This window comes from Rhinichthys klamathensis, unplaced genomic scaffold, assembly GCF_029890125.1.
Source record: "Rhinichthys klamathensis goyatoka isolate OS25496 unplaced genomic scaffold, OSU_Roscu_1.1 h1tg000249l_1, whole genome shotgun sequence".
NCBI lineage: Eukaryota > Metazoa > Chordata > Actinopteri > Cypriniformes > Leuciscidae > Rhinichthys > Rhinichthys klamathensis.
In genome coordinates, this window is record NW_026606771.1 from 381,586 (window position 1) to 403,599 (window position 22,014).

Here is a 22,014-nt window from a genome sequence, read left to right on the forward strand (position 1 = left end):
GTATCATGTTTATTCAAATTCACAAATTAAGCAGTCAAAGTATCAATGACATCACTTAAGTTCTTCTTGTTTTCCTATTTCAGGCAAATCCTCAGGGATCATAACTGCCTTCAGACTCTGCTGCACCACTTGCGATCTCACAGTCTTACCATTGTAAGTAATGCATGTGGAACCCTCTGGAACCTGTCTGCACGTAGTCCAAAGGACCAGGAATTGCTGTGGGATCTGGGAGCTGTAAGCATGCTGCGCAATCTCATCCACTCAAAGCACAAAATGATAGCCATGGGAAGTGCTGCAGCTCTGCGAAACCTCCTCACAAATCGTCCACTCAAATATAAAGATACTGCTGTTATATCCCCAGGATCCTGCATGCCATCCCTCTACATGAGGAAACAGAAAGCATTAGAGGCTGAATTAGATGCGAAGCATCTGGCAGAAACATTTGATTCAATCGAGAAGCAAAGTTTCAAGCATCAAAGTATAAACAAACCATTGAGGCACATTGAAAGCCTAGCAAAAGACTATGCCTCAGATTCTGGTTGTTTTGATGATGATGAGGCACCTAATACATCAGCCAGCTTGGACACGGGAACCTTCTCCATGCTCTCCATGTTCTTGAACAATTCAAACTTCCTGAATACTCAGCCACGTAAGCGAGAAGGGGAACCTGAACAAGACATTGAAACCTTTCAAACTGACAATAAAAGGTCACAACCTCCTGATGATGAAGTGACTGTAGCAGCTGAGAAATTAGCCAAGAAGATCACCAACACAGTGGCTAAAATTGACAAACTGGTAGAAGACATTACCATGCATACATCGTCAGAGGACAGCTTCAGCCTCAGTTCAGAAGATCATTTTGTGGATTGGAATTATGGGCCAGATGAGCTTCACGAGGCACGAGCCATTTCATGTTCCCCTTGTCATATCTCTGATACCAGCTCTTTTTCACCTAAAGAGCGTCTCAGTAGAGCACATGCCTTCTTGCGTCTTAAAACAGCCAACTCAAGTTTATCCAATGACAGCCTTAACAGTGGAAGCACCAGTGATGGCTATTGTGGCAGTCAGGAACAGACTCACACCTCTGCAAGACCAACAGAACAACGACGTCCGAATAAACTTGATCTTAAGGTAGCTCATGAGGAACCATTGAACAGTGGTGTACATATTTCAAGAGTCATATGTCAAAATGAGATCCCTGAAAGAGATTTTGAGTCAAAAAAAGATGCTATTTTGCCTGATTTAGGTTCCACAGATACAGAGAAGAGTCAAGAACCTTTTATATCAACACCTGCAACTGTATCAACCAAGGTGTCTTCGGATGCCAGTATACCAACTGTCAAGTTGTCTCCCTCCTATCAGCATGTTCCACTGATCCAGAGTGTTGCCAAGTTTGGCGTTGCAAAGACTGCAATTAATGTTCAGGCAGCTCAAGCAATGCGTAGGCAAGCTTGGGTTCCAACAGTGATGACTGGCGGAAGTATTAGCAAGTTTTCCCCAATTTGCTCTGCGAGAAGTCCCACAATAGGACAGCTGGAGACCCCTCAGAAGTATTCTGTAGAGAACACTCCAATATGCTTCTCTCGCTGCAGTTCTCTGTCTTCTTTATCTTCAGGGGATGGAGCACTTGATGGACAGAGTCAGACTGAAAATGAGCTAGAGAGTGACTCCTCATTAGAAATCATAGAGGTGGAAGATGTGAATGTTGAGAGAAAAGATGAAGAGGATGAGAATGAGACACTTGATGACTTGAGTGACAGTCAGTTATTAGTAACTGATCAGAAAATAAGCAGCTCTGATCCAACTGATATCCCTAGTACAATCAAAAATGAGAAGAGGTTCCTTAGAGGAGTGTCCCCAATAATTATTGAGGACAGGACACCATCCAGCTCTTCAGAAAATTACATTCACGAAACACCTCTTGTAATGAGCCGCTGTAGTTCAGTGAGCTCACTTGGCAGCTTTGAATCTCCTTCAATTGCCAGCTCTATTCAGAGTGATCCATGTAGTGAAATGATAAGTGGAACTGTTAGCCCCAGTGACCTACCAGACAGCCCAGGACAAACAATGCCTCCGAGTCGCAGCAAAACTCCGTGCTGTGCAGAATCAAGTGGACCAGAGACACAGACGCTTAGTGGTGTAGGAAGCCAGTGGGAAAGTAGTTTGCGCAAATTTATGGAAATCACAGACTTTAAAGAAAGGTTTAACCTACCTCCTGATTTGGACACAATGATCTATTTCACTGTGGAAAAACCAATTGAGAATTTCTCATGTGCCTCTAGTCTGAGTGCCCTCCCTCTTCATGAACACTATGTTCAGAAAGATGTGGAGCTCAAACTTACTCCTTTGCTAAACCAACAAGACAATGATCCAGAGGATTCTGAAAATGAAGATGACCAAGACCAATACAGTGAAGGCAACTCAGATGATGACATTGAAATTCTCAAAGAGTGCATTAATTCTGCCATGCCTTCCAGGTTTAAGAAGGTAAGGCCCACTGTGATGCCCAACCTCTCAAACCAAGTTCTCAACATGCAGACTCGAAAATCTGTGCAATTACCAGTGTATATGGTGCTGCAGAATAAAAACAGTCAAATGTTTACTGGACAAAAGCTTGGAATGTCTTCAAAAGAAATCTATCATGATGATTCGTCTTACACTGACTCGGCTGAAGGTACACCCGTCAATTTCTCAAGCACCACTTCCTTGAGCGATGAAACTCTCCAATATCCAGTCAGAGCCAAAGGAATAAAAGACTGGCGAAGAAACAAAGAAACACAAGAGCTTGTTGATATCGAGGCAAAGAGAATTGAAGACCTACGCATGTTCTCTCGCTTCCACAAACCAACTAAAATAACATGTCAGTCTCACACAGTTGCAAACCAACTGGACAAAACAATCAGACATATGGTGCCCACTCAGAGATTACTTATACAGAGTAAAGAGATGGCAGCAAAAATGACCCAGCAAAGGATTCAAAGCCAGTCTCCAGTTAGACAAATTCAAAAGCAAGGACAGAATCTGTCAAAAAGCATGCCACAGTTAGATATTCCCATAAGAAAACAAAGCACAGAGGTGTACCAAAATCAGAAAACCTGCTCTCGGAATCATGCACAGGAAAACACTTTATCCTTTCAGTCTAGGCATCACCCGACAACTACAGAAGTGGCCATATGCCATAAAATGGACAGACAGGATGCACTGATGAATAGGACTGGACGGAAACAACATTATGAATCAAACAAGACTAATGTTATACGTAATGCTAATATACAAGATCAAGTCAACACTTACCAGTCCCGCCAAAAGGGTTTTCATAGAATCAAGCAAAATCTAATTTTAGAAGAAGCACCTCCATGTTACTCATTGAGTTCCTCCCTTAGCTCTTTGAGTGATGCAGAATGTGAGGAACATCATGAAAAACCTCAGCATACGTGGATAAGGAATAGACATTATAAAACATCCAACCTTCAGTGCCCTCCTAAATCACAGCAAGACCTCAACCAGCTTGAAGAGAACAGCTCACCAAGCTCAGTCAGCATGGATTCAGAAGATGATCTTTTGATAAAATGCATAACATCTGCTATGCCTCAACACAAAAAAAAGCAGACTGCCAGAAAAAGGAAAGCTGAGAAAAAGCACAAACAGAAAACTACACTTCAGAAAACAACAGAGGATTGGAGCCCTGAAATTGACCTAGACAGTGATGAAATGGCATCCGACAAAGACTCTGATCTCAATAGTGTTGAATGGAGAGCAATACAAGAAGGAGCAAATACAATCATTACCAAATTACAAGCTTCAAAGTCCCAAGAACCTTCATCAGAGTCTGAATCCGTTCTGTCATTTATGTCTGATTCAAGCTTTACTCCTAAAGAAAAGAAGGTATACAAAGATGACAAAAAGGCTAATAAACCACTTGATTTTGCCCCTCGTAAACCTGTTCCAAACATGCCTATGGTCTTTAGGGGTAGAACGGTGATATACACACCCAAGAAAGAGACAACTCTCTCTCAAAGACCACCACCTAAAAAAAATATACCAAAAGCAGATGCCCCTAAAAATCCAAATTTAGCTCAACACAGGTCAAGAAGTCTTCACAGACTGGGCAACCCCATAGACACTCAGTTGTCATTGCCCAAAAGAAGCTCAACACCACCTGCCAGGATACCAAAGAGCTCATCTTCAGGATCATCTCAAAGTTCAACACCTTCCAGGCAACCTCAGAAAAAAGTAACCTCCCCAACACAAACCATTAAACAAGGTCAAAAAAAGGTGGCATCAGCACCATGCAGTCCACCGGACAAGAGCACTTCAAACACCAATCAATATTCTAAATCTCCTATTGACAGAAAAACACAGAAATCCCCTGTCAGAATACCATTTATGCAGAATCCATCCAGGCAAACAAGAAACATTTCACCTTTAGTAACCAGCCAGCCCAGTAGCATCAGCAGACAAAATACACAGATGTCAGGGAAAAGAATCCTACCAGCAAACCGGTTGGATTTGGTTCGCATGACATCTACTCATTCAAGTAGTGGTGAATCAGATCGTAATGGCTTTCTCAGACAATTGACATTCATCAAAGAATCGCCAAAAGTCTCAAGACGTGATGCTTCTTCACGTTCTGTCCCAACATCACAACATGTCTCACCTCGAAGAGCAGGTCCAGGGGCCCCAGCAGTTTTCTTATGTTCTTCTCGTTGTCAGGAGCTCAAGGAAGCAGTTCAAGGTCCTAGAAGAATGCCTTTGACTCAAGGACAAAGCCAAGTTCAGGAACAGGGGGTTCTCAGACAGGGCATGGCTCTATCAAGAGCCACCTCCATTGATAGAGACGTTGATGTGAAACGTCCAGCTAGGCGAACAAGCTCAGAAAGTCCTCACAGGGCCTCACAGAGAAATAGACCTGGACCAAAGCCAAGAGAAAAAAGGGATGATACCTTCAAAAGATATTCTTCCTCACCAAGCATAAATGTCTTGAGTCGTGTCACCAGCCGCTCCTCTCTTCGCTCTTCATCCTCTGATTCAAGTGGACGAGCTAAAAGTGAAAGGAACACAAATCAGAGGCAGCAGAGGGTTGGATCACGTAATGCTGACAAAGTGACCTGGAGAAGGATTCGTGATGAGGATGTTCCCCAGATATTAAAGAGCACCCTTCCACCCACTGCATTGCCTCTGTTACCTTCACCTGATGGCACCAAACAGATGCCACCACCACTACCAGGAAAACTGCCTACTATTACACTGGCATCACGGAAAACAAGTGACGCAACTGTTCAAACTGAGGACTGCTCAGCCAACAAAATTAACTCAAGCACCTCTCCCACAATTGAAAAAGGTCTTAGCATTGCCGAGGACGCCACAAAGATGGCCCTTGCCAGAAAATTAAGCATGGCCTTTGGGAATACCCTCCAAGATGGGGATTCAGATGGATCTCTAAAAAACTACAGCACAGCATCATCCTCCACCTTTCAGTCAGCGGATAGTACCCACAGTGGTGGTGTTGGCCATTTCCGACAGAGCTCCCCTAGTAAAGCCGTCAGAGTTACTCCTTTCAACTACATCCCCAGCCCCATGGTCTGTTGCTCTCCACAGACACAGGGTCAAGCAACGACAATGCCTGAAAAGACAGGGGAAAAACATGAAGCATAAAACCTGTAATCTGTCCATCTGTTCCATCCTTGAAAAAGTACTATGCTCCTGATGCTGTAAAAACTCAGGTGGTAATGGATATTGTTCTCTTCACCTCAGATATTTAATGAGTCTTGTGCTTGCCAATGCATCAGAAGATTTACTTATTTGAAGAAAAAAGAAAAAAAGAAAGAAAGAAATTATTTGGATGTGAACAATTAGCCATAAACTATAGAATCTCACTGGATTCACAACATGTACCTAACCACACCACAAGGTTGAGGGTATAACTTCTTTTTTTTATATTTTTGTACAGTGATATTAATCATTGCTTGTGCTACTTGGATAATTAATCAGACATGAGAAAGACTGCCTCGGAGTGTGTTATCCACTAATAAAAATTATGGCCCACATTCAGAACAATATGCAAACTATATTCTCCGAAAAACAGTGACAAATACTTTAAAAGACCATGTGCCACCTGCAAACCGGAAAAGACTGTTGTATTCTCACATGAGAACCATGTATGCACATGCCTTTACGCCACACTGACAGGTTAAACAGCCTTTTGCCTTCACTTATTATTATTGCAGGTAAATATTGCTACAATAGGTAAAATCTGCACAAAATGTCTATGTAATCGTCATGGATATTTAGTGATACTGTTGTAAATACTGACTTAAAACTGTAGTCTAATGCTTCCCAGAAGGCAAATTGTAATCCTGCCATTGCTACAAATAGCATGCTCACTTGTCCACTGTAAACACGTGATGTTGATTTTGCAGTTTCTTTTTTCAATGGAAATGTCAGACTATGAGTACAACCATGAATCTCCACCCACACATTTGCATTTTTGAATATAAGATTGTTGTAACTGTCGAGTGTTCAGCAAATGTAATACAATTAAGTGGCTGTACATATTCCTGCTCACTGAATGCTTTCATAATGTCATATTGTGTACAGTTACGTTATGCTTTAAGTATTTAAAAGCAAGCTAATGAGTAGCAACTTTGTGGTTTGAGATAAATACTTGCTATTAACAGTTAGTGGGACTGATGTAGAATGTTTAAAATGGCTTCCATTCAACCAAAGCCTATTGCCAAAACTGCACACAAGCAAATATTGTGTTAGCCAGCACAAAAAGTGTTTGTCTTATTTGGTGAGGTGCAGTATTTACATGGACTTAGTTTTACTGTGATATAACAGCTTCACTTAATTTGTCTCTTTTAGTCAGAAAACATGCATTCTGTCTTAAAAGCAAAGTCATTGATCACACATCAGCCTTTGGAAATTCTGAGAATGATAAAGAGAAGTGTATTTCAGAATCAGATGTGCTGTGAGTGCTGATACAAACTGGTGTTCCCAGATTAAAGACGTAATGTCTGACTATATCTGAAGATATTGAAATTGACCAGTAACAGAGCTCAGTGTAATGACCCATAACGGTGGTGGTCCAGATAAATAATCATGATGCAATGCTAAACTCAAATTGACAATTAGGGATAGCATTATGGATATTTGAGAGGTAAAAGCATGAATTGGGTTGAGAATGTTCATAGAATATTGTGTAGACTAACAGTTAAACAGTTGTGGCTAGGGGTAAGGGGTCATCAAATAAACCTTCTCATAAAAATGTGTATGTACTTTATTTTTTCCGAGTCAAACTCTGATTTATTCAATGGTAAATACTTGCATCCAACTAAATATGCACAGACATCAAAGTCATTTGACCTTACCTTTAAGTACAATGACTTCCAAACATTGCTGTGTTTGAACATTCTCACAACACGTAAGTTTGGGTCAGGACTACCTTATTTCTGACCATTGCATACAGGGTAACACATACCCCAACTAATTGCCTACTGCTTAAATTATCCTTAGTTTATATACAATACTATATCATTTAATTCCCTAACTTTTACCAAGCCAAACTTTTGTATGTGCTGTTTTTTTCTTACATCTTTCATTATTAACTAGATTGCTAATAAACCTAAATGAAATTTCTGTTCAGTAACAAAAAAAAGTGGACCAATAAATGTTACAACTGAAAACCCTTATCACAAATGTGTTAACACAATCAGTTCATTGATTGATGAATATGAATTTATTTATCAGTTAATTCATGCAGATGTGATGCTAATGCTTGAGTAAATTAGTCATTTGAAACCATTAATCTCAGCTTGAGAAACAATGAGCTAATGCCAAAAAATTACACACTTTACGCCTTAAGGGTGGTGCGATCTTTACCTCATAAACATTTTAAACTGAATGATTGTACATGTACAAAGAACCTTAGGCTATTTAAGACAACTTATTTAATGCAAATGCAAATTAAGCTGTGAAGAATAGATGTACAGTTACCAATATGCTCACCAGGTTGTACTGTCTGTAGTGTACTCTGAAAACAATGAAATATTCCATTCATCAAAAAACAAGAAAGCTTGTATTGTGAAAATTTAGATACAAATTACATTAAATAATGTAAAATACATAAAGTCTGCACACCTTATTAGATTGCCTGAATAATTCTATTAAACACACATAGCACATATTAACATTGACCAAGTAGATTTATAACAAACAAATCAGCCAAAAATATCACAAACAAATCATTAAATAAATGCACCTAATTTCCAATAGGGAGAACACTTTGTATTCTCCTACTGATTTTAATCTTAATTTGTTGTATTGCGATGTCCGGCAATCAACTAATGAATAATCAAATCTCAAGTTCATAAGATGCAGGCGTGAATGTTCTGCAGGCCCCTGTGAGTTGTCACAGTGCACTCTTCTTCACCTCCATCACACTGTGCTCCAAAGACTCCCCAGTCGCACGCAGCTCGTCTCTCCGCCGAGCAAGATGGCCACGTTCCTCTTGCAATCGCTCATGCAGCTCTATGTAGCGTCTGCTCTGCAGGTATCTGACCTCCACTTCACTGTTGCTGGAACTGGACTTCAAATCTGAAAGATGACACCCTAAAGTCAGTGGTCAGTGGTCATGCATGCAAAGGTGCAGTCACACTAGCTAATACCCATGTACAATACTACTAATGGTAGCAATTCACAATTCTGTAATAATCATTCATTATTTAATTACCCAACAATTATTTTCTTAGAAAAATTGCAGTTTGAAACAGTAACAAAGACAGCAACTTAAAAAAAAAACTGACATATAACCTTTCTAACATCACTCTAAATGAATGGGATTAACATTACCAGGTGAACAAACACAACGCACAAAAGGACAGAACTTTAAGTTAACAATGAGATTATGAATGGCATTAACCTTACCAGGTGAACAAGCAATACTATTGCAAGGAAATTAGTTTAGGTTCTCTTCAAAGGACAATGAAATCGAGAAGTTCTCCATATATGCTCCCCAGTATATTTTAGTGTGCACAGTGTTTTCTTGCATGAATCTTTGAATAAGGGTAGAGTTCAATACACAAAACTTGTTTCATTTCGAGACCGACATCACTTGATATGATATCTTGTAGTTCAGTAATGGCTGGAATACACTACACCACAGTCTGGAGGAATCGGCGGCAATTCCCGAAAGTCCAACCGGATCTCATGAGAAAACGGTGGCGATTTTGTATGAATTTCGATGATGCGTTTCGTAAGAAAACATACGAAAAAGTAAGCATGATGCTCCACCCCAACACCCAACCATCAGTGGGGTAAAAGCAGATTGTTCAAAAACAATTTGCAATTGTACAAATTCGTACTAATTGACCACCAATTTCTCAAAACGTAAAATAGATATGAATTGCCGTGAGTTTGTGTTTGAAAGTCATAGCAAGTCTGCAGATGCTAGTCCGAGTTGACTGCTTTGACAGAAAAAAAATGTGTAGTGTATGATGGGCACAGACTCCAATTTTTAGCTTCAGACAATGATTACATTCAGTCGCTAGATGTTAATGAACAAAAGCAGAACTGATTATTCTGACATTTATTTATTTTTATTATTAATGTTATTTAAAGTACACTACATTATGATACACTACAGAGGAGAACAGCTCCCCGACTGAGCCTGGGTTCTGCCAAATGTTTTTCTCCATTCTGCCACCTGATGGAGTTTTGGTTTCTTGCCACTGCTGCCTTTTTCCACCTTTGTTGCCATTGGCTTGGCTTGCTTAGTTGGGGACATTAAATTTAACATTTAATTTAATATTCAACAATAATATTGATCTGCCTGCATTGACACCATTATATGAGAACTGAACTGAGCTGGACGATGTCATCATGGTTAACTCCAGAGCGGCTATATATATATATATATATATATATATATATATATATATATATATATATATATATTTATATATATATATTTATATATATAAACTAAATAACTGTTTTTTAAAAGCAAAAATGAAACATCACTGAACTTACTTAAGCTGGACTGTGACGCTATTTTCTTCTGGAAACAAACTTTTTTGCCTTATTTTCCTGTTATCTCTGTAAAGCTGCTTTGAAACAATCTGTATTGTAAAAAGCGCTATATAAATAAATGTGACTTGACTACCAGTCAAAAGTTTTGAATCGAGAAGATTTTTAATGTTTAAAAGTCTCTTCAGCTCACCAAGGCTGCATTTATTTTTAAATACAAAAAAACCCAGTAATATTGTTAAATATCATGACAATTTAAAATAATCATTTTCTATTTTATTATATTTTAAAATGTAATTTATTCCTGTGATCAAAGCAGAATTATCAGCATCATCATCATATTAGAATGATTTCTTAAGGATCACGTGACACTGAAGACTGGAGTAATGATGCTGAAAATTCAGCTTTGATCACAGGAATAAATTATACTTTACTATACATTCGCATAGAAAATAGCTGTTTTAAACTGTAACGATATTTCACAATATTACTGTTTTTTATCAAATAAATGCAGCCTTGGTGAGCAGAAGTGCCTTAGTTTAAAAACATTAAAAATCTTACTGATCCAAAACTTTTGACAGGTAGTGTACATACACCCATATTTTTTTTTAAATAGTCATGTGTCTCCTAGTGTTTTAAAATCTTAAAAGTTGTAAAGTGTATTCCAGCCACTGATCTCTTTAAATGCTCATGATGTCATATAATAAGTGAAGCCACTGCACCACACATTCTATTAAATAATTATGAAAATATCTGATTTTAATGATAATCGTTTATCCTGTGTGAAAAAACTCTGATAATGTCTGAAGTAACAAATCATTTACATACATAGCCTATATCCTAAAAACTAACGACTGAAATGATGCAAACCAGGTCCTTTTAGGTCAAGGTTTGGGCTGTCAGTCAATGATGCCCTCTGTCTGAACGGCATATGCCGTAATTTCAATAGGAACCATGTGATCAGTCATTTCAAGTGAGGCCTAAAGATTTTTCCATGCATAGGCTATTTCGCAAAGGGGTTTTCACACTGTGTTGACCAACAGAAAGCCGGTGTATAGAAAGTGACATGTGTGAACTGTGCTTCATGCATCACTACACTATTGACATGACATTTACCAAACCTTAAAGGGGTCATATAATGCCATTTTTGTACAAGTTAATATGAATGTTTAGGGTCTAAATGAAAACTTTGTAATATACTTTTATTAAAAATTCTCATTAGTATTTTAAGAAAACACTAATTTTACCTGGTCAAAAACAGCTCTGTTTTCAGCACGCCGTTTCAGTGCATTTGCCTTTAAATGATAATGAGATTCGCTGACTCCGCCCCTCTGTTCACACGTGGAGTGTTGCCTTGACAACAGTTGAGGGTATATTTTGGAGTAAGAATGGCAGCGGGAGTCTCTGAGGACACATCTGTGCAACCGTATCAGTTTGAACCGGAGTCGGACCCGGAACAAGATTTCTGAATGGTTGGTTAACGTAATGTCACTTTAATCTATCTTTGTATGTACTGGCAGGGTAGAGTAGTGAGATACGAACGCTATGTGTTTACTGATGTATACGTTAGTTCATTGACAGATTGACGTTACAACTAATGGTCATGAAAAACTTTTTTTTCGCGATTTGCAAAGATTAATATAAAGGTTAATGAAACTTTACACTTACTTCTGTTGGTGCAGAGGGAACATAAATAGTTGGTACCGTTTTTTTGTTTTTGTTTTTTTTTTGCAATTTTTATCATTCTAAGCTAATCAAATACCTTATAGGAAAGTAACAGCATGGTAAATAAAAAAAGGATTTATATACACATATGTGTGTGTGTGTGTGTGTGGAAAAATTACACATGTAATTTCAAAGTGAAGGCTTAGAATAGACCCTATATTTAAAATCACTCTTTTTTTTCCTTCTTGGACAACCAACCAATCACAGTCTTCAAAAGATTGTGTCATACAGCAACGGGGTCAACCCCGCCTCCTAAGATGAAAGTTGTCGTCTTTTCCTTACTCAGAGTTGCAAAAGAGACTTTTTATATTTAATGATGTACATCTTAATTGAAATGCTTTTGTCATTTAAAATAAAATGAAATATTATTGTGTGCGAGATTCATATTTTATTTTAAAATAACTTCTTGTACTGAAACCAATATCTTGTGCACTAAATGTAGATTTTGGTGAGCTTAATAGGTACGTTTACCCTATTTTATTATAATTTTTGAAATGTAAATGTATGCAATACTGTAAATCCATTAACCCTCTGGGGACCAGGGTGTTTTTGGGGTCCTTGAGATGTTTTGACATGCCCTGACATTTGTGCTTTTTTCAGTTGCTTATAAACATATTAATGGCACAGAATGCACAGCCTGTTTATGAGAGGCAGAATGCACAGCCTGTTTATTTTCTTTATTTTACAAAAGCACAATATTTTATTTCGATTGTAGGTGGGCACATAAAAAAGTAGACATTTAACAGTTTATTTTTTAATATGTCTTAACTCTGTATGACCAGAAATGATGGAGTAGTTTAAGTCTATTTTTCTGCTATGTGAAAAAAATCTGCCAAAACGCACCGGTGCGTTTGCCGTCCCCAGAGGGTTAAACTTACAACACTGTTTGGCCTAAAGGTATCAAACCAACTGTAAATTACTCAAAATATTAATGCACAAGGCTTGTTTTCCAGATTATTCATCTGATATTTCTTTATAAGGCTAATTTTTCAAATAATTAATCTGGTATTTTTTAAATACAGTACTAAACCCATTCAAATCTATTAAACTACAACATTGTTTGGTCTAAAGGTTCCAAACCAACTGTAAATTACTCCGAATATTATTCTCTAAAAAGCACAAGGCATGTTTTTCAGATTATTTATCTGGTATTTTTTTATAAGGCTTATTTTTCAGATTATTAATCTGGTATTTTGTATACAGTACTAAACCCATTCAAATCCATTAAACTACAACACCGTTTGGCCTAAAGGTATCAAATAACCATTAAATTACTCTGAATATTATTCTCTATAAAGCACAAGGCTTGTTTGTCTGATTATTAAATTTGTATTTTTTATACGGTTTATTTTTTAGATTATTAATCTGGTATTTTTTATATGCAGTACTAAATCCTTTAAATCCATTAAACTACAACACTGTTTGGCCTAAAAGTATCAAACAACTGTAAATTACTCCGAATATTATTCCCTTTAATGCACACGGCTTGGTTTCCAGATTATTCATCAGTCATTTTTTTATAAAGTTCATTTTTCAGATTATTAATCTGGTATTTTTTATGCAGTACTAAACACATTCAAATCCATTAAACTACAAGACTGTAAATTACTCAGAATATTATTATCTATTATGCACAAGGCTTGTTTAAAAAAAAAAAAAAAGAAGTTTAACCAGATTAGCCTATTCATCTGAAAAATAAACTTTATAAAAAAATATCAGATGAATAATCTGAAAAACAAGCCTTGTGCATTAAAGGGAATAATATTTAATCGCTGTAGTTTAATGGATTTGAATAGGTTTAGTACTGTATATAAAAAATACCAGATTAATTATCTGAAAAATAAGCATTAGGCCTATAAAAAATAATAAAAAATAAATATCAAGAAAACAAGCCTTGTGCATTACAGAGAATAATATTCTGAGGCCAAACAGTGTTAGTGTAATGGATTTACAGTATTGCATCGATTTAATTTTCAAAAATTATTATAAAATATGTGTAAAGCTAATTCCAAAAACAAAGCCTTGTGCAATAAAAGGTATATTTTTCGGAACATTTTACCATTAGTTTGATATCATAATGAAACTGTTTAATTGATTTATAGGGCTAATTAATACATATTTTATTTGTTGAAATTAATCATTGTGCAATGAAAAGGACATTTGTTTATGCATATCTGAGTTGGTTTGGGCAAAAACATGAAATGCGCAGAGAGTTTAATGGGTATAAAACCGAATGTCAAACGTTACGTTACTAGCTTTACCGCAGTCGTTTAGCAGATGAGCAAACACTCCAAAAACACTTCTAGGTACAAATTTTAAAATATGGTTAGGTAGTAGGACACACACACATAATTATTTTTACCACAGCGATTACGGTAAAAAAAAATGATTTAAAACGTAGGCTACTAAAGGTTAGGCTACTTTCCCACGACCCTTCAAAGGGGACACTGAAAAATACGAGAACGATTAATTCAAAATACAGTAACGTTACTGAACGAGGTTGATTCGGGTGTAGACTAACAAAGACAAAAAAAATAAAAAAAATAAAAACAGACTAAAAAATAAAATAGCGCAAAAGGCAAGCAAGAAGTTGCCTACTGTGATAAAATAATATACTGAGCTATGATAATGGCCATATGTCAGTTGTTCATCTTCATTTGCGATGCGAAATGCGTTTGTTTTTTATGTGGTGTCTGAAAACTAACTTCTTGTTCAGTTACTGTCACTGTGTGTTGCTGTTGCTGTGTGAAACTATGTGCTTTTAATAGATCAGCACTCAACTGTGTTTAAAGCCACTGTGCTGAAATATTCTCGTCTGTCCGATTGCCTACCTTCAGCAGATTCGTGTAAAACAGTGAACACTGGATCATTGAGATAGGCTCGGTTTGCATCCTCCATGATCTGCTCCACTGTCGGCGGATCGGGTCGGCTCGGCAGAACCATCCGCTTCTTGCCTTTGGAACCAAAATTCATCCTGGTTGGAAACACCAGCTCTAGTTTTAAGCACCAAGGATTTTTTTATAGAGCTTTAGTGTTCATGTTAATGAGGAAACTGTACACTGTGAAACAAACCCTACTAGTAAATGACTGAACTACATATTTCACATGTAAACTGCATAGGGTAAACTGTTTACTATGGCATCCAGTGCTGACACGTCAGAGGATGACGTTTCAACAGTCAAAGGATGACGTTTTTTTGTTTTGTTTTTGTGATGATTGTCGCCATCTGTTGACTCGGAGTAAAACAGCATTTGAAAATAATTAGCATTTATAAAATTCTAAAATTGAAATAATTAGATTACATTTCATAAAATTCTCGTAGACTATTACTTTTTATATATAATGTTATTCTCCCAATGGCAGTAAATTATTCATATTTCAATCTTACAACTTATTTTTTTATCTTTTAAATTTTCCTTTCTAAAATTAGAAATCTATACTTATATACAATCAGAAGGTCTTCCAGGTTTGTGGAATTGCACACGAAGACCAACAACTAGTCATGTCTATCATTGAAAACTGAGACACAGATAGCATTTGATCACTGGATTTACAGAAATCATTTCATTTTTAAGAAGTGTTGTCTCAACCCTGCATAACTAATCAGCTCCTGACAAACATAATTATTATTTGAATTATCACTCAATGAGTCATTTAACCATGTATTACTGTCTTCGGAAGGCTTTTGTCTTTCAAACACGTGGCGTTATAAAATAAATATTTACATGCAATAGGGATTCCCCAACATGGCATGGTAAGTAAGTGGCAAGTAAGCAAAATAAAAACAAAAATCTTTTTTTAGTAAGAGTTTTATTTTTATTGTTTATTTTTTAATTATTTTTATTTTAAATTTTTATGATTTAATTAGTTTTTCATTTAACTCACAAAAATCCCTGGGAATCATGATCCCCAGTCTGGTTAACCCTGGTGTAATGTAATATTTAATGTAGGTACTTCATGTTTTTGATCAAATAAAATAGTATATTTTCTTTCTCTGTGTATTTTTATATCAATATGGTACAAGATTATGCTGTTCAAATCAATGTGATAAACAAGTTGTCAAAAGTAATCTAAAAGTAATCAAAAAGTAGTCAGATTACATTACCATGTGCAAATAATGTAATGAATTATGTTACTAGCTAAAAAAAATATGATGTGCAATTTGGAATCAGTAACCGACTACAATTTGTAAGTAATCTAGCCAGCACTGACAATTGATTGTCTTTAGACATTTTTTTTTAATGTATGTATGCAGTATAATTTTCTCCATGGACAGATCCATGTTATAAATGTGCAGTTTTTATGAATCATGCATTATATACAGTATATATTTATATATATATATATATATATATGTGTGTGTGTGTGTGTGTGTATAAAGTTTCATCATTTTTATTATTAATAAAAATTTCACAATATCTTGTAAATATTTGTAGAATAGATATTGTTATGTTTCTTAACAGAAGAAAATGATGAGCATGTATCTAACGGAATAATTGCTGTTTCATTATTTGCAAGTATTTGAGTTAACATGCTAATCTCAAAACTCAATAGTTGGACACATTTAACTTAAGTCAGTTTAAGGAATTAAGTTGATGTCAACGGTACATGAGAAAAGAATCCAAATACAAACCCAATTTATTGAGTTTGAAGACTTACATTTTTTATCATAATAATATTAAGATTACAAAATCCCTGATAAATGCCATAAATACAACATAAATTGTTGCAGAGAAAACAGTAAAAACAATAATTTCTGTTGAATTGTCCATATTTCTAATTGGCTACATTTAAATGCCAAAGACATTTAAACAACCGGTAGAAATGTGTATTAACAGTGAGCAAAAAATAACTGACATAAATAATTGTGTTCAGGGCATTTACAGTTTAGAAATATAAATAAATATACCGGATTATTAAAGTCCAAGCACTCCTGACAATGGGTGCCTGAAAATCATGCAGATGAAGATTAATTACAATTCACTCATTGAGGCCTTTACATTGAGACTATGATACTGCTGCATCCTCTTGCATGTTGTGTCAAGTGATTTGTCTCCTCGGACCACTCTGGCCACCTGTATTTCTGCAAGTAATAAAATATATATATATATACAGTATATACATTAAAATACCTCCCACCTCATACATACATGCACACACACAGACACAAACTAAAAACTTACCATTTAATCAACAGTGGGTTCAGGCTACATTCAGAGACATGAAAGGAGAGACAGTATAGAGAGATTGATTAATGTGCAGAAAACCAAAGAATGGAAAAATGTGTATCTTGGCAAATGTTGGTTTATTAGCAATATCATAACATACAGGAGCAGAACTGGGTAGTCTTTTGGCTTCAGGTTCAGCTGGGCCAACAGTCCGGTTTCTCGCGAGAGTGTGGAGGACTGCAACAGAAAGATTGATGGATAGAACAAGTGAAAACTTGAACAGATGAGAAAAATATGATGACAAAAATAACATTTACATTAATCTAAGCAAACAATGAGCTGAGTTCAATCAGGGCTGCAATTAAAACGACTTAATTCACTTTTAAATTGGAACAGAAACTAAGTTTTGCGGTGTGAATAAATAATGCTCCATTACTCTAACTTTTTATAATTAAGTAATGCTTGTTCAAATTATTCGACAATTATATGTTTATAGTATATTACATAATGTACTAAACGGGTCTGATCTGTCTAAATCGGTTTGTTTCTAGTCTCTATATTTGGAATGTAACCTGCAGATTGGTATTTGTCTTGCTGTAATCTGTAGATCACTGAACAGAATTAATCCATGTGTTATTTTATGAAATACAATGCTGGCCAATCACAGCTGGACAGCGGCATAAAAAGCGGGTATATTTTTATTAAGTTTCAATAAATGTAATTTGACTTATTATTATTATTATTTGTTGCAAAGTTTACATTAGGTGTGATCTGGAAATGTATAGTTTCACAATTATTCCTTGGCTGATATACTGTATGTGCTTTTTGAGATTAATCAATTACCAAAATAACCACCTCCATTTGTCGGATTAACAGGAGTGTGTGTGTGTGTGTGTGTGTGTGTGTGTGTGTGTGTGTGTGTGTGTGTGTGTGTGTGTGTGTGTGTGTGTGTGTGTGTGTGTGTGTGTGTGTGTGTCTGTGTGTATTTAGATTAAATATAGCCTAAAATAAGTTGCATTTGCTGTCATTAAACTGAATTATGTATTTTATAGAGCAGCGTCAGTATTGGCCTTTGTAAAACTAAAAATAATGGTAGACTACCAATTTACAACCAGAATGTAGTATTTTAAATCTTAAAAATCTTGTCAATATTTTTGACTGTTTATTTGAATATTAGGTGGACAGCCAAATGGTACTGTTGGCCCGTTTGAACACATAGCCTTTCAAAATATACTCCGTTTGATAGCATGGACACAGACGCTCAACACATGCGCACTAGAAAGTTTCATCCTTGTCCATGTCAGTGCTATTTCTCTCCAGTAGTCATGGTCGATAAAAATGCCTTTACTCATTTAAACTAGAGTTGCGGGTATGTCTTTACCCCCCTCACACAAGTGCTCGTCAACATGGGCGTCTATTGTTGTTGCCATCTCCAGTAGTTTGTCTTTTTTGACTGCAGAACAACTGGGAATGTCCTCGGGTTAGTCTTGGTCTCAGTCTAAGAAGACTCTGTAGCCTAGAAATCTAGACGCACCCTAGCGGCAGCAAATTTTATTTTGCAGCCAGTGTCGTCTAGCAACTCTCCGTTGGCTTGCGAGCTGGAAAAACCAAACTCTAGTCAGGCCAATCACATCGTGTATAGAGTCGGTGGGCGGACTTAACCCTTAAACAGGCAAGAGTGGAAAATGTTAAATGCTAATAAAAAATGCTAATAAAATAGTGCGTGCATACTATGCTGATGATGAATTTTACCTCACACTGCACCCATACCGTAGCATACACTTAAAAATGCATACACTTTCAAGCGTTAGATGTTATTCTTTGATGTTCAAATGAAACACTTCAAAAACCTGACAGTCTTATGTTGTATACCCTCTCTTGTGACGTTTTCAGCTGCTGCCATGGCCTTTCCACTTATATCGTTGACCATCCCGTCTACTGTGGCTTCATGCTTCAGGAAAAATGGCCGCACCACACGCCTGTACAGAATTTGAGAACCATTCCAGGAGACCGGAGCCATGCACCATAACAGGAACAGGCACTATGCATCAGCAAAGACACAAAAAAGAGCAAGTTAAAGTAATGGGTTATCTAGTGTGAGAAATCATCACTAACATGGCTGTAGAGTTGTCCCTATTAAAGTTAAGAAACTAAAGCAGCAACGATTTAAGAAAGTAGTTTGTCGAACTTTACAATTACCTACCCAGAAAAAGTAATAATAGTTCACTGTAATATGCAGGAAGACGACAAAACAAAAAAATCGTGAAACAACCAGAGAATCAATCTAGCTTAATGACCTTAAATTATGTATTTTTTAGTTTACGTTTTAGAGTCTCAGTATGCTTGTCCACAATGGGTTGACCAAAGACAGATATAAAAGTGATGGATCTATTTGCAAGCAGTTTTCTTTAATTAAAATAAACTCAAATTACACTTCATCTGGAAACAAAAACACGGGAAACAGAACAACACCTATTATGAGATAGGATCACAAGATGACAAAAACTGAAACAAACACAGGGCTAATATACATAGGGGACACTAAGGACTAAACAAGATGATTAACAAGACACAGGTGTAACACATAAGGGCATAAACCATAACTGATGAACAAAGACAAAGGAAACTAAACTGGGAAAAGTTCAAAACTAAACACAAAGTCCAACTCAAGCGCTCGGTGACTGTCTGTCTACAATTCTGCATAGCTTTACAGAACGTGCTGATGACGTGTGATGAGCAGGGTGCGTAAAGGTATGGAAATGCATATGTTGACAGGCAGGTAGGACATCGTATCATTGCATTCGGACCAAACGTAATGATTGGACGAAAATTTTTTGGTCATGAGACTTCCACAGAAGATATATGTTCATGTTTTAATATTTTATTGATTGCTATCTGGATGTGAAGAGAGTTTCAACCAGTATAACAAAGCATTTGTATAAAGACAAAAAATCCTACCCTACCTTTAACACTGACTTTAACAGACATTTCCACAAAAAATATTTTAAAAATATTTAAATTAAAGATTAAAATGTTAAAAAATAACATAACATGTTAAAACTGCTAAAACCAAACTTATGCCATTGAACACTATGGAAATACTGGCAGATGTCTAAAGACCAACAACATAGCTGTGTTAAATGAAACAGCTTGCCAAACAACTATTTAACCTCTAAGGGAAATGACAAAGGAAGGCAGAAGTCTTTGTGCCAATTAGCAGAAAGAAGCCGGTAATAATTGATCCTCTTAAATCGGATATTAGTCAGAGAAAGCATGACCTACCTTACATACATAGTAGAAAGGAAACCAGTAGAGAAAGATGTCAGAGAAGAATTCACCCACACTGAAGATGCCATAGATTACCCAATACGTCAGCCATTGTGTGTCATCCTCCTTATCAGGACTTTCTATGGCTTTGATACTACAAAGAAAATGTAAATAGAAAATAATTTAAAATATATGCCAGTTAAGACAAGTATATTGTAACCAAACTCCAGCTACTGCATCCAAACTCAAATACATAATAAACTATCAGCTTAGGTTAAGACAAGTATTGATTTGTGAAATATCTTAAAACATAACTCACGAGAAATATGCAGGATAAACAAAACCAATCAGATTACAAAGTAGAGAAGCACCATATCCAAATAATAAATATGCTCCAGTCACAGCTGTAGCACCTGTTGGGAGAAAAATCATAACTGAACAATGTCTTCAATGTGTAAACTGGAGAATCACAAGTAAAATTACAGTAACTAACGCTAATCATGGACAACTGTCTTTGAATGAGGCCTCAAATGAAATCTTTATTTTTCAATGTAGACAGCTTTTGGAACAGAACAAATATTTATCACAATTTCATAATCAATATGTTGAGGGATGAAGGTGAAATACCAGTAGTCTACTGTGTGTTTTAGGAAGGTGTATATACTTTAAGGAGCAATTTTGGTTACACTTTATTTAAAAATATCCGAGTACAGTGTAATTATTTAAGTAGGCCTACGGAGTAATAAGAATTAACTATAGGTATACTTGCTAAAGAGGTGGGGTTAGGATTACGGTGTGTTTAAGGGTTAGTTGCATGTAATTACTTTAGTAAATGTGTAAGAAGGACACTGTAAAATAGTGTTACCGAAATGTGTCCACAGACTATAGGCTACTAGCCTACGTCAGAGAAAATCTGCCCATTTAGAAAAAAATAAAATAAATAATGTTTTTTTAAATTTATTAAATTGCAATTATTTTCATTTAATTCTTTCAATGAAAACAAAAGGAAACAACTCAATGTCATCAAGTGCGTGTAGCCTATTGCCCTAATATTTTATTGCACAAATTGTGTGATAAAATATAAGGGGCGAGCAATATCCGACAATATATTTGATCTATTATAAAATATTCATAGCCCTGATACTATTTATTATTGAGGTTGTTTTAGCCAACTTAATTGTTTTAGCCTTTTATTTCTCTTTAGCAATGATATTTGTCATTTCACACCCCAATAGTAGGCTAACGCTTCGACTGACCCATGTGTCCACCTGTTACATTATAACACAAAACACTTCATTATTCGCAGAAAACACTTTAGGCCTATATAAAACATGAAAAGACTTAAGATAAAACTAGGACTTACCGAGAGCTAAGTAACGTTTCTTGATGCCTGTTTTTTCTTCGATTTTATTGAGACAGTCAGTGACTACATTCTTCTCGTTCAAAAAAGCCTCAATGCGTTCTTTTATCTTAGTAAATATGGTAAACATCGTGGCTTAAAAGGAAAGCGTAACGTTATGCAATTTAATAGAGGTGTATGATTGAGAACATGGATGGTATTTCGTCCTCTCTGCAGTTTCGCTGACTGAACAGACTCAATCCGCTTACTGTCAGACTGTCGGACTAGTGACGTGTCTGTGGGGAGGATGAACACTCCTGACTGACAGCAGTCAGACTCTACATCATTACACGACGGAGAAAGTAGGTTAAATGTATCACTTAACTTTTAAAATGTAACTGAAATGAATCTGGGGTATGATATTTGTGAAAGAAAAATCAATAGCCTATGCTAACAAAAGCTATTGTGTAATTTAGTTTGGTTGGGTGA

The 22,014-nt window shown here is 36.2% G+C and overlaps 3 protein-coding genes across 5 annotated transcripts in view; 1 reads left to right on the forward strand and 2 right to left on the reverse strand.

The window, feature by feature from the left end:
• The window catches only part of apc2 (APC regulator of WNT signaling pathway 2), a 58,609-nt gene extending 52,725 nt beyond the window's left edge, over positions 1–5,884 (forward strand). Inside the window, exon 15 of the mRNA XM_056266566.1 lies at positions 84–5,884. Coding sequence (XP_056122541.1) covers positions 84–5,655 — 5,572 coding nt within the window. The 3' untranslated portion in view covers positions 5,656–5,884. The remainder of the gene's footprint in view (positions 1–83) is intronic.
• A 1,831-nt stretch (positions 5,885–7,715) lies between these two features.
• Positions 7,716–14,803, reverse strand: cunh19orf25 (chromosome unknown C19orf25 homolog). 2 transcript variants are annotated; one of them, XM_056266585.1, is made up of 2 exons: positions 14,583–14,803; positions 7,716–8,595 (listed from the first exon to the last, which is right to left on the reverse strand). In XM_056266585.1, exons 1-2 carry the CDS (start codon positions 14,722–14,724, stop codon positions 8,411–8,413), a joined length of 327 nt encoding a protein of 108 aa, XP_056122560.1. In that variant the 5' UTR covers positions 14,725–14,803; the 3' UTR covers positions 7,716–8,410. The 2 variants fall into 2 exon arrangements, with proteins under 2 accessions (XP_056122560.1, XP_056122559.1); XM_056266584.1 differs by having other exon boundaries at positions 7,716–8,610.
• A 1,967-nt stretch (positions 14,804–16,770) lies between these two features.
• Positions 16,771–21,803, reverse strand: reep6 (receptor accessory protein 6). 2 transcript variants are annotated; one of them, XM_056266581.1, is made up of 7 exons: positions 21,550–21,803; positions 20,506–20,599; positions 20,202–20,340; positions 18,792–18,960; positions 17,080–17,156; positions 16,935–16,958; positions 16,771–16,834 (listed from the first exon to the last, which is right to left on the reverse strand). In XM_056266581.1, exons 1-6 carry the CDS (start codon positions 21,674–21,676, stop codon positions 16,938–16,940), a joined length of 627 nt encoding a protein of 208 aa, XP_056122556.1. In that variant the 5' UTR covers positions 21,677–21,803; the 3' UTR covers positions 16,771–16,834; positions 16,935–16,937. The 2 variants fall into 2 exon arrangements, with proteins under 2 accessions (XP_056122556.1, XP_056122555.1); XM_056266580.1 differs by having other exon boundaries at positions 16,778–16,826.
• Positions 21,804–22,014: the final 211 nt, after the last annotated feature.

Excerpts from the sequence above, each read along its gene's own strand:
- cunh19orf25 (XM_056266584.1), bottom strand. The coding sequence starts at position 14,724 with ATGAATTTTGGTTCCAAAGGCAAGAAGCGGATGGTTCTGCCGAGCCGA. Across the intron at positions 8,611-14,582 it reads TTTACACGAATCTGCTGAAG|GGTGTCATCTTTCAGATTTG; the intron begins GTAGGCAATCGG and ends CACTGACTTTAG.
- reep6 (XM_056266581.1), bottom strand. The coding sequence starts at position 21,676 with ATGTTTACCATATTTACTAAGATAAAAGAACGCATTGAGGCTTTTTTG. Across the intron at positions 20,341-20,505 it reads GTTTATCCTGCATATTTCTC|TATCAAAGCCATAGAAAGTC; the intron begins GTGAGTTATGTT and ends TTTTCTTTGTAG. Across the intron at positions 17,157-18,791 it reads TGAAAACGTCACAAGAGAGG|TCCTCCACACTCTCGCGAGA; the intron begins GTATACAACATA and ends TTTCTGTTGCAG.